General features: G+C 57.1%; 1 protein-coding gene across 1 annotated transcript; it reads right to left on the bottom strand.

The window, feature by feature from the left end:
* Positions 1-35: 35 nt before the first annotated feature.
* On the bottom strand, positions 36-6531 carry PEAK3 (PEAK family member 3). Its single transcript, XM_089905899.1, is given in 10 exon segments — positions 36-401; positions 517-641; positions 1912-2089; positions 2185-2375; positions 2378-2545; positions 2548-2764; positions 5181-5342; positions 5344-5389; positions 5391-5679; positions 6450-6531. Coding segments are annotated over 10 exon segments (1824 nt in total).
* Between the last annotated feature and the right edge of the window lie 6114 nt (positions 6532-12645).

Consider the following 12645-nt stretch of genomic DNA (forward strand, 5'->3'; position numbering starts at 1 on the left):
CCGCCACCTCCTGCCCCACCCCACACCTTGGGCCGTCACTCGCCTTCCCCAGTGCCATTCCCTGCGATGGCTGAGGCCTGAGGCTGGCTGGAGTGGCCTGGTTCCAGCCTGAAGCTGTTTACTGGGTCCTGGGAAGTGGCGTGGGGCGGGGCAGGGGCTGCCCGGGACTTTTCCAGCTTGGGGGTGGGGTGGTGTTTAGCCGTGGGCACCCCGCCCTTTAGCCTTTGTACAGTGTCGTGCTGGGGCAGGAGCGCTGCTGGTGGGTGCCCTGGCCGGGGCAGAGGTGGGGAGGTCATGAGACAGCCAGAAGGCAAAGACACTGCAGTGGCGGGGGGCTGGGGTGAGGTGGGGGGTGGAAGGCGGAAGAGCTGCGGGGCTGCAGCGCCACCTGCTGGCTGCATCTGCGAGCGTGGCCCGGCGATTGACGAACAGGCTGCCAAGCGGGTATCTTACTGAGGAGGATGGAGTTTAGGGGGATTCAAGTGTATTTGGGGGTTGGGTGGGCTATTCAGCTACCTGAGTGATAATGGAGTTGGCTTTCAAAGGTCTGGGGAGACAGCTGGACACACTCCAGTCCACGTCAGCAGGGCAAGGGCCGAGAAAGGGGTTTGGAGTCGGGGTGTTGGAGGAGGTACAGGAGTCTGAAGCAGAGGTAGAGGGGAGGGTGTCTGCAGTGGAGGGAACAACGGGCAAGGCCTGGAGGCCAGAAAGCACCCTCACAGATGGTGATGTGGCAGGAGGGGCTGGCCAGAGAGCATGTAGAGCCTTTAGAAGAGCCCCATTGTACTGTGAAGGTACTAGGGAGCCATGGGAGAGGTCTGAGCAGGAGAGGGCCCTGGTCATACCTGGGGGTCAGAAAGTTCCCCCCAGGATCGTCATGGTAGGGTTGGGGTGAGTGAGGGGGCATGACTGGAGACCCCAGGCTACGGCAGTGGGACCCCTCAGGGCTCCTGTGTCCATTTTTCAGAGGTATAAACCGAGACCTCATTCTCTCCCTCAGGTCCCCTGATGTGTACCACTTTGTTTATTCCATCAATTAAACGCCTAGCGTGTGTTCAGCCTGGCCCCTGCCCTCAGGGAACTCACAGCCTGATAGGTGAGGTGAACAGGTGACAGGTAAAGAGATGAATAAATACTTCCAGGTGGTGACAAGTGCTTGGGGAAGGCAGGGTGCGGAGCTAGAGAGGGCCCAGGAGGGGCAACTTTGTTTGCTTAGAGAAGGTGAGTGAGATTTGGACAGTCTGGCAGAGGGAACAGGCCATGCAAAGGCTTGGTGGCTGGACGGAATTTAGTGCCACAGAGGAACAGCAAGGAGGCCACGGTGGGTGGAGGGAGTAGGGGGTGCAGGGCATGGGCACGTTTGGGCAGGTGAGCCCAGACCCCACTGGGGTGGGCTGGCTGTCTCAGGTTCCAGGGAGCCTCCCTCCTTCTGGAGGCCCCAAGCAGTTCTTGACAAGGTCGTTCACAGCACAAGGGGGTGTTCCAGGGCCAGGAATGCCTCTGATAACACCATTCGGAGGAGTGTCCACACTGTCATGGAGACAGTGGCCATCAGACCCCAGCATTAGAAGGGCATCCTGGCTTCTGCTGGAAGGCGGTGGGAGCGGTTCTACCCACTGGGAGAGACATTTCATTAGCTGTCGGGGGGTTCCACACCTGGAAGAGGGGTGGGCACCTCTGGCATCAGAAAGCCTCAGCAGGCACTGGCCATTAGCCCCGAGCCCTGGAAGGGGGGCACCTGAATTCTTAGGGGGCCTTGGGCCCAAGTTCTCAGCTGCATCCTCTGCTGGCCTCCTGGTCCCTTCTGGAAGGGTGTGTCCACCCTATCACCAGCCCCAGCCCTGGGAAGGGGGACCTGCCTCCTAGAGAGGCCCTGGAACAGGTGCATTGCTTACGGGAAGGATCAGTTACACAGCAGCTCCAGGGCGAGGTACAAGGAGTCCTCGGTGGCCTTGGCCAGGTATTCACAGCACAGCCAGTCTTCCAGGCTGGGCACCTCCCCACCAACGGCCCGCTCGGCTAGGTGCAGGACCAGCAGCGCGCGGCGCATCCGCAGCCAGGACCCCAGCGGGGCTCCGCGGCCGCGCAGCTCGGCCCGGGCCCCCAGCGCAGCACCACGCCGCGAGTCCCGGCCTCCGAGGGCTGCGCGCATCCGCAGCCAGGACCCCAGCGGGGCTCCGCGGCCGCGCAGCTCGGCCCGGGCCCCCAGAGCAGCACCGCGCCGCGAGTCCCGGCCTCCCAGGGCTGCGCGCGGGCCAGCTGGGCCGCCAGGTGCTGCAGGCCCACGGCCAAGGACGTGGCCAAGGTTGCGCCCGGGCCAAGCAGCTCTCGGAGTGGGCTGCCCAGCTGCCGCGCGTGGGCGGCTGGGGGGCCGCGGGGGGGCCGCGGCCGAAGTCCGCCAGCAGCAGGCGCTGGGGCCTGGCGGCTAAGCAGCCCCGCGGTGCCGCCAGCATCAGGTTCTCGGGCCGCAGCTCGGCCAGGGCCACAGCCCGCGCCTCCCTCCGGGCGCTCCAGGGCTGCAGGAGCAGCAGGGCCACGGCCTTGCGAACTCCTCGGGCGGCTGCGCGCCTGTCTCCACAGGCCACTGGACCACCGTGAGCTCCGGCACCTCCGCCGCCAGCGCCACGGGGCTGCTCCAGGGCGTCTCGGGAAGTGCGCCCTCGGGCGCCAGACCACACAGCTCCTGGTGGTTGAAATGCGGGGCCAGCTAGGCCTGGGGCCCTAGGCCACACGGGTGGGGCTCGTCAGCTCCTGGCTTGGGCACCTGCGGGACAGAGGGACGCTTCAGAGCTCCCCGCCACCAAACCAGCACAGCTTGCCCAGTGCCTCTACCTGTTCTGAAGACTTCCCACCCAACCCAACCTGCCCACCATCGCTGTATCCCTCCAGAAGCGGGGGGTTCGTGTTAATTCGGATGTTGGTCAGCAGTATGATTTTAAGGAAAGCTACACCAGGGAGGATAGTGTTTAAGGGATCGGACTTCCCACTCTGCCAGAGGGGCAGATGCTTGCCACTTGGTAGCAAGGCAGATGACAGCTAAGGTGCCAGAGCTGGGCTGTCCAGTAGAAATGCAACTCGGGCCATGGTGTAATTCAAAATTTCCAGTAGCCACATTTTAAAAAGTGAAAAGGAGCAGGTGAAAGTAACTTTCTTTCTTCTTAAAAAAAAAAAATTCACTAGTTTTATTTTTTAGATTCCAATACAATTGAAAACTTACAGGATTTGTCTTTGTCTTATTTCACTAAGCATAATACCCTCCAAGTCCATCCATGTTGCTGCAAATGGCATTATTTTGTTCTTTTTTATGGCTGAATAGTAGTCCATTGTAGATATATTTTACATCTTCTATTGAGGGACGCTTAGGTTGCTTCCATGTCTTGGCTATTGTAAATAATGCTGCTATGAACACTGGGGCGCATATATATTTTCTAATTAGCGTTTTCAGTTTTTTCTGGATATATACCCAAAAGTGGAATTGCTGGATCACATGGTAGTTCTATTTTTAGTTTTCTGAGGAATTTCTAGACTGTTTTCCACAGTGGACGCACCATTTTACATTCCCAACAACGGTGTACAGGGTTCCCTTTTCTCCACACCTTCAACAGCATTTGTTATTTGTGGTCTTTTTGATGATGGCCATTCTGACAGGTGTGAGGTGATACCTCATGGTGGTTTTGATTTGCATTTCTCTGATTAACGATGTTGAGCATCTTTTCATGTGCCTGTTGGCCATCTGTATGTCTTCTTTGGAAAAATGTCTCTTCAGGTGTTCTGCCCAGTTTTTAAAAAATAAATTTATTTTTATTTTATTTTTGTCTGTGTTGGGTCTTCGTTGCGGCGTGCGGGCTTTCTCTAGTTGTGGCGAGCGGGGGCTACTCTTTGTTGCAGTGCGCGGGCTTCTCATTGCGGTGGCTTCTCGTTGCAGAGCACGGGCTCTAGGGGCATGGACTTCAGTAGTTACAGCATGCGGGCTCAGTAGTTGTGGAGCACGGGCTTAGTTGCTCTGCGGCATGTGGGATCTTCGTGGACCAGGGCTTGAACCCGTTTCCCCTGCATTGGCAGGCGGATTCTTAACTGCTGCGCCACCAGGGAAGTCCCCTGCCCAGTTTTTAATTAGGCTTTTTTTTTTTTGATACTGAGTTTTATGACCTTGAAAGTAACTTTCATAATCTATTTTATGTAATCCAATTTATCCAAAATATTATCATTCAACAGGTCACCAAATGAAAAAAGTATTAGTGAGACGTTTTACATTATTGTTATTATTATTGATACTGAGTCTTGGAGACCCGGTGTGTATTTGGTACTCAGAGTATATCTCAATTGGCACCAGCCCCACTTCAAGTGCTCAGAAGTCACCCATGGCCAGCAGTTGCAGTACTGAACAGCAAAGCTCTTTCTAGAAAGTAGGGGAGTATCAGCCCTGGGGATTACATTTGAATCACCTTGGGGCAGGGGTTAAAAAGGACAGGTGCTGAGGTGGGGCTCTGGGAGTGTGATATTTAAAAATAAACTCCCCAGGGGTCTCTGAGATGGATGGAACCAGGACAGAGCTGCCAACTAAAGAACTCACAGCCAGCAACAACTTACTCCCTCCATGCTCCGGTCTGTAAAATGGGTCCATGATAACACATTCTGCCGAGTGGGTGAGGTTCCTCCAAAATGGTGATGTGTCTGACACTTGGTAGTCTGGTTTATTTGATGGGAATCTTTTTTTTCTTTTTCTTGGTGGTGCATAAGACAGAAGCATCTTATAACGAAACGTGGTGATTCTTGCATGAGGATTAGCTGAATGAAAGTGTCTAAAAGTCCTTAGAACAGCACAAGACATGAAGGAACAGTGCTCAGTATATTGTGTTGAAGATGATGATGGAAAGTGGGAGCTATCAGCCGTCTGTGGGTTTCTCGCGCCAGAATTCACGGGTGAGTGAGTTAAAATGCAGACTACTGGGCCCCTGAGAGTCGTGGGGGAGAGTTTAACAAGACTCCCGGGTGATTTGAGTGTAGGTCACCCCACACCTGAGAAACGCGGTTCCAAGGGCTGACGATGTTAGTTCGTATGTTAGTTGCAAAATAAGCAATTGGGCCTCAGTCTAAAGAGCCCTGGGCCACGCCTTGGTCGGGACACTGGGGAAACCTCCGAGGAGGCGGGGCGAAGGCGGGGCGAAGGCGGGGCTCACCTTGGCAGCCAGGAGGTGCCACGCCTCCTTGTCCCTCCGCACCAGGCGGTGGTAGAGGGCGTCCCAGCTCTCCACGCAGGGCAAGCTGTCCAGGAGGCGGAAGCGATGGCCGGGGCGGCAGGGGCCCGGGAGGCCCCCCAGGAGCCGGGCGTGCAGCCGGAGCGTACACGGCGCGGAGGCCCTCCAGCTGCCGGGCCTCCAGCGCGGCGGAGAGAGAGGCCCAGCTCCGTGTCCAGCGAGCAGAAGGGCAGCTCTGCAGGGCGACAGGCTGGCCTCGCCCTGTCGTCGCCTGCCTGGCTCTCGTGTACACTGCGGGATCCCAGAAGGGGCTTCTGAGGCTGCCCTGCTCGAGTGGGGCCGGGGCTGGGGGACTTGTGGGTGGGCAGCGACTGGGCCCTGGTCAGGGCCTTCTTGGGCAGGGGCTGCGGGTCAGTAGCGGGGCGCTCAGATGTCCGTGAGCAGCAGGCCTCGGAGGGCAGCAGGCGGGCACGGACCTCACCTGCTGGGGGAGGGAGTGGGGGAAGGGCGTGAGGACACGCAGAGTGGGGTCCTGTGCGCATGGCTCCACCCTCAGCCATAATTCCTTCATCTCTAGAATGGAAACAATGGGGAGCTCCCTGGTGGTCTAGTAGTTAGGACTTGGAGCTTTCACTGCCGTGGCGCCGGTTCAATGCCTGGTCAGGAAACTGAGATTCCACAAGCCACGCAGCACGGCCGAAAAAAAAAAAAGGAGAAAATACCAACTCTAACTACCCTATGCCCTGTGGGGTCAGGATGCCATCTCCAATTTACAGATGAGGAAACAAAGGTTCAGAGGAGTGACAAGTCAGTGGCAGAGAAACATCTGGCCCAGCACAGGTGACCCCCACTTCCCTATGTGGCTCTGGGCAGGTGACTGAGCCTCTCTGAACTCCAGTTTCCTCATTTTTAGAAGCTGGTTATCCAGCTTTTTTTTTTTTTTAAACAAAGAGTTTTATTAAAGGTAGTTAAAAAGCTGCTATAGGACTTCCCTGGTGGTCCAGACTCCACGCTTCCAATGCAGGGAGCACAGGTTTGATCCCTGGTGGGGCAACTAAGATCCCACATGCCGAGCGGCAGGGCAAAAATGAAAAAAAAAAAACCCAACAAAAAATCCCTGCTGTAATCTAGTTAAACCATCATGGGGCAGAGCGTTCCTTACATGGTAATGAAACACTCAACCTTTCTGCTCTGGCTGCCTCACCGACCACCTGTCCCACCCCCCACCCAGGGCCCCTCCCAGGCTCTCACCAAGGTTGCTGTATGTGGGCTGGGTCAGCCAGGTCGGGGCGTTGGCCCCGGGGGTCTCGGTGGGTGGCTCTGGGCTGCTCATGCTGCTGGGGGAAGGTCAGAGTGCAGGGCATATGTGGGAGGGGCCCAGCACCTGCTGTGTGGCCCTGGGAGGGTTGCTTGACTTCTCTGGGCGAATGTCACCCATCAACCTTTCAGGGCGGCAAGAAGGACTCTGTACTTCTGTGACATGGACAGAATGTCCAGCTGTGAGGACGAGACCTCAAGGGGGTGGGGGAAGAAGCTGGGGGCCGGTGACAATACCCAGGGAACCCATGCTTAGGCCTTGTCCCCAGAGCTCAGCCCCCTCAAGCTGTGTGGTTGCCAGCAGCAGCCTGGGCCCTAGCCCTGCCCCACCCAGATTCCAGGTTGCCCAACCTTGAAAAGCAGCTGCTTCTGCCCACTCCCTGCCCCAGTGCCCCTCTAGGAGCACCCTAGCTTCAGGACCAGAGTGACCTGGGGGCAGGGGGGTCTTGACAAACCCCCAATAGCTACAGCCCCTGGCCTCCTGGACTGTCTGGCCGGTTGCTGGAAACGCCCAGGCAACTGTTAGACCGCAGGCCCCGGCAGGAGGGGGAGCTTTCTGCATTACTTCCCCATGAAGGCCACCCGCTTCCAGGGCTGAAAGCGGGTGGCAGGAGACGGGAAGACGGGCGGAGGTCCCAAAGTTTACACGAGGTGGGTGGCAGAGGGGAGCCCTGAGAGATCGGGAGGATGGAGACTTTTTAGACTCCCCCGCCTTTGGGGAGGGCAGGGAACCCCAGCAGTGACTGTTTAGGGAGAGATTTGACCAGGTGACCCTTTCATCTGTGGCTTTCACTTTCTCCAGAGCCACTTCCCCTTCTGCAGGATCATCTGAGAAGCCTCCACTGCACGTGCCCCCACCTCCCACCCATCCCAGGACCCTTGGCAGGTACTGCTCCATCTGAGCCCCAGCTCCGCTCTGACTTGCTGTGTGATGTTGGGCCAGTCACCACCCCTCTCTGTTCCAGCAAATAAAGAAAAGTGGCTCCTGCTTGCTGCCTCCTGACAGCCATAGAAGCTGGATTTTTCTTTAAAAATTTAATCAACTCACTTCCCTTCCCCCCCCACCTTAATGCATTGATTCAGAAAAAGGCATTTGATATAGAATTACCATACACAGAAAATCAAGAAGGGTGAAAATCCAGGGAAAGCCAGACAGTGTGAAATTCTAGCTTCAGCACACACTGTCGAAGCTGTCTGGGGGCCTGAGGCTTGCCCTACCTGCCCGGAGGCATGAGAGGTGTCTCAGCTGAAACCCAGCCTCTTCCCCTCTGTAATGGAAGAACCGAGAAATCACTGCAGATGCGAAGATGCAAAGACGTTCTTGCTTCCTAGCTTGAGTGTCTTTCATGCTGAGTTTCTCCCTCCGCCCCATCTCGTTTCCCTTAGGGGCAGTGAGCACAGAGAGGGCTGGAGTCCATGCATGGTCACATAGCAGGTCCAGGCTGGGCAGAGGGGTCCACAGGCCATCGCTGGGTGCCCCCTGGGTGTGGGAAAGAAGACAGATCCATCTCACGGAGTCCTCCAAGTGGGTCTCCTGCCGCAGTTTGGGCCACACTGACCTGCTAACAGCCAGCTTTTCGAGCGTGAGGGTCTGTAACTTGATTCAATATTTTGTCTTTCCCAGCACTCAGCTTCTGTAATTCATAGAATTTATACTCTTCGTCTTAATCCATGGGGCAGCCTGTGATTTGGGCAGATTTCAGAATCATGCAGTCGGAGAATGGCAGGCTCGAGGAAGGATTTGCCAATTATATGGGACAAGGATTCCACAAATCCTGGGCTGTTCCAGGTGGAACAGAAGGGACCAGAGGTGCCAAGGAAGTGGCCTGCTCACTGCCCAGACCCCTGCTGACCATGAGTGCTTATTCTTTCCTTCAGGAGACCCTGTGGGGTCACCCAGCTGGGCCACGCCTCCCATCCAGGACTAATTAGGGTGAGGCAAGCAAGGCACTCACCTCAGGCACAGAATTTAAGGTGATGCCAACAAAACAAAAGAAAAAAACCATCAAGGTGGAGAGACTTCTGACCTTTTGCTACCTCTTGAATTCGCGAGAACAGGACGTTGGTTGGTGATGGCGGTTGTGACCGTGACACTTGTGTTTTCCTCCTGTCGCCCTCCCGGGCCCCCCGCCTGTGCCCCCTCTCAGAAGGGGCACCTGTACTTCCTCTGTGCACGTGTGGCCAGCCGGCCACCCTGAAGGTGTTCTGAGTGTGCTGCTGTCAGGGAGCCCGAGCTGCCTCTCATCTGGGCCCGAGTTGGGGTATGGGTGCTCTAGCCCCTGGGGGGCCCCCGGCACAGGAGCAGGTGCTGGGAGACGGGAGCCACACGGTGGGACAAGTTCCTGGTGGCTCCCGGCCAGGCCAGGATGGGGCAGCAGTGAGACCCCCCCCATCCTGTCCCCTGGGCCTGCAAGAGCCTCACCTCGGGAGAGCAGCAGCCCCTACCTGACCAGTGCGGAGGGGCTGACCACAGGGGTGTGCACATCTTCTCCCACCCACCGGCAGGGAGAGGCTGGCTGCCACCCATGGGCTCAGCCCTGAATCCCACCCTACCCTCACCTCTCGCCTTGGGCTCCCTGCCAGCCTCAGACACCTCTATGGGCCCAGAGCCGCACTCACAAGGCCAGGCCGAGCTCGAGAGGTTGGCCCCACTGTCCTCAGCCTGCTGCAGCCACAGGGCTGGACCAGTGGCTTTATCTTCTTCGTTTTGCTTCAGGTTTTTATTTCTTTCTACTTTAAGTTCGGACCAAAAAATTCCAGAGTCATCCCCTACCCCTACCCTCTACCCCTCCAGACACCCTCCAGCTGAAACCGGAGCCTGAGTTCAGGGACCCGAGTGGTGGGTGTCGGGAGTGAGGGCACGAGGGCCACGCGGGGCCCTGCTGAGCCCTTGGGGTGCCCCCGGCCTCGGGCCACTCCTCTCCGCTCTGGGGACTCGTGTTCCAGCAAGTCGGGCGGGGCCCCTGCAGTGCTTCTGCTCTCCCGACCCCCCTACTCCGTCGGCACTTAAGCCACACGACAGAAGTCTGTAGCGGGAGCTGCACACACGCCCCTGGGCATGGACCCCGGTGAAGCAGGTGGTTCAAGGCAGAGCTTCGGGGACTGGGCGCAGAGGCCCTCACTCGACGACCTTCGTGCGATGTAGTATTGTACCCACCTGAGTATTATATCATACATCGAGCCTTCTCTGTATTTGAACAAGAAAGCGAAACACTAGTTTCCTATTTAAGACTTTAAGGGTTTGTGGGGCGGGCGGGGTTAACACGACACTTGGTTTTGTTTTCCTTTTCCTTTGGTTTCACGCGGAGTGCGAGCTGGTGAGTGTGTGCACTGATGTGTGTTAGAGCCTCACCAGGAGATTGGGCTGTTGGAGGCCAAAGGGCGGCTCACAGTTCTCTGCTTTAGTCGCTGAACTCCTGAATCTTTTGGAGAAGCAGGAAACAGAAAATAGCAGATGTCATGTGGAAAGAGGATAAACAACGACCAAAAAAAAAAAAAAAAACCTCACACCCAAATTCACAAAACCTATTTTTTAAACCAAAACACATTTTGAATGCGTATGGAACCTCACTGGGCTCAGAAAAAAGATACTAATATATTTATCTCATTGTTTGTTTACATAAACTTTTAGTTTCAGACCTCAGCAGATAAAAGGCCAGTCCCAGTGAATCCCAGCTTCCGCCGGAGCCCCTTCTGAGTAGGCCCTGGGGCGGGCGTGGAGGCCCCTGAGCCCTCCTCCCAGCCCGGCCTCTCCCAGCCCAGCTGGCACCAAAGAGCCTGGGCCCGTGCTGGCCCGCCCCAGGCCTCCTGGCCAGACCCTGGCGGTCCTGCCAGCTGGCACAGCAGGGGTGGCTGTCACTTGTGGCCGCAGGACCTGAGCCTGGGCTTGGGCCCTTGGGATGGAGGTGCGCCCCCATCCCGCTGCTCTGCCTGCGACCCTCGGGTGTGTTGATGTGAGGGTCCCTCTCACGCCAAAAAGCCAGGAACTTTGCGCAGCTCCGTGGGCTCCAGTGGGTCACTGCCCCCTGGGGACCCCCACCTCCACCCCGGCCGTGGGAGGGGCTCACTGGGCAAACACTGCACGGACGGTGCAAACGCTCTGAGCAGTGTTGTTTTTGTATCAATGTCTGTGCAGTGACGAATGTATTTATTTCTCAGACTTGGGGCGAGCGAGCGGCAGACCGGGCTCCGCCACCGCAAGCTCCCGCTAGACCCAGCCCACCGCCGCCGGGGCTCCTCCAGGATTGCAGAAAAGGTAAAGAAGGAAAGAGGAACCTTTAAGCAAATACGAATCTCAGACTCGCAGCATAGCCACACACCTCAGCCTGTGAAACGAACAATCTGGACCCAGACGGACTTTCAGAACCTCACACAGCCGTGGGCTACCCTGACTCCCACCGGTCAGAATGCACTGGACTGGCCGTGTGCAGGAGTGCGATCCACCAGGGACCCCAGCCGCCCTGCCCGTGGCTGTCCGGAGTCAGGGTAAGGCCTGGGCAGCCGGGAGGGCAGGGTTCAGGGCAGAGGTGGCCACATCCGTCCCGTCCCCTTGGCTTGGTGGGTGGGGGGAGGACGAAAGCAGAGGCGCCAGGCCTCAGAACAGACCAGGGATCCCAGCCTTGCCGGCCCCCTGCAGGGACCAAGGCCCTCGCTCTTCCCCAGAGCCAGGTTGGGCATCACTGAACCTGTGAACCCGATGCCGGGAGCGGGTGGTGGAGCGGGGCCTGACCTCAGTCTGACATTCCAAATCAGGGGGTGGGTGTGTGCTGTGGGGACTGAGGCTGCCCGGGACCCCCTGCCTAGGACCACCCACCCTGCCCCGGGCTTGTCACCCCACTTTAATTTTCTACCAGGAACCCCTCTCCCTACCTCGCCTTGCTGTTTATTGCTGTAATTTATTGACCTCAAATATGCTGCATAACAGACCTCACTCAGGGCAGGGAGGATCCCCAGGGCTCCCCGCCTCCACTTGGCGGGGCCCCGGGGGGGCCAGGTGCTGAGGGGAACCTCTCTGTCCCCCACGCATCACTTGCTTTCCCCCTCCCCTGTTGGGGGACCCCAGGTTGGGCCCTGGCCCATTCACAAATACCTCGAGGGGGAGGGCGAGGGATGGGGTTATAGCTGTTTTGTTTACCAGGAAGTGGAAGAGGGATCATGTCCTGCTACGCGCCCTTCCCAGGAAGGGGGGACCGTGATCGCACCCCTGTACTGGCCACCGCTACGGTCAGTCATCACACCGAGTTCACTTCCCTCGAGAGTTTGGATAAATTCAGGTCAGAGCTGCAGGTATGCAACCCTCAAGTGTCATAGTAAAGCAGTTCACCGATCTCTCCATTTAGAAGTGTGCAGTCTCAATGTACAGTGATGAGAAACTGTTATTTTATGATCTTTTCATTAAAAGCGTGATTGAAAAAAAAACAATAACCCAGTAATCAAGATAAATAACATTGTAATATAATAATGTAATATTAAAAAAGATCTTATTTGCAAACTATGGCCCTCGGGCTGGCCGGCTGTTTTTGTAAATAAAGTTTTATTGGCACCAGGGCCAGGATTCGGGTGAGGGGAGTGAGACAGGGTCATGCCAAGGCAGAGTGGATCCTGTCTTTATCTAAAGGGTTGTGGACTCAGGGCATGAATTAATTTTGTTCATAGAATATTGATCTTGATGACTGAGTTCTGGATGCCAGGGCAGCGCCTTACTTGCCTGACCCTGAGGTGGGGTTTGGGGGGTGGGCAGAAGGGCCAGGCTGGGACAAGCAATGACGTCCCTGGGGACTTCTCCACCCAGGACAGGCAGGGTGGGGGGCAGCTGGTGCCCAGGGACCCCCCTGCCTACCTCAAGATGACCCCTCCTTGGAGTGGTTGGGGGCCCTTTGTGGGGGAGGAGAGCAGATGCCAGCTGACATCTGCTCAGCACCCCAATGTGCCTACCACCCCACTGAGCCCCAATGGACAGTCCTCCCTTAAGGCCTAGAAATGGGGACCGATTGCCTCAGCTCACCCTGAAAAGTGGCCCCTGTGTGTCAGCCCTGGCCGGCCACCCCACACCAGGGTCAAACCCTCTGCAGATAGCAAAGCTGTTCTTTTATTCGAGAAGTGTTTTTGGAGCGCTGCGGGAGCTGGGGCC

Source organism: Delphinapterus leucas, unplaced genomic scaffold, assembly GCF_059928025.1.
Source record: "Delphinapterus leucas isolate spDelLeu-1000000601 "Yukka" unplaced genomic scaffold, BTC_Dleu_Yukka2 spDelLeu_asBTCV2_sq25, whole genome shotgun sequence".
Lineage (NCBI taxonomy): Eukaryota > Metazoa > Chordata > Mammalia > Artiodactyla > Monodontidae > Delphinapterus > Delphinapterus leucas.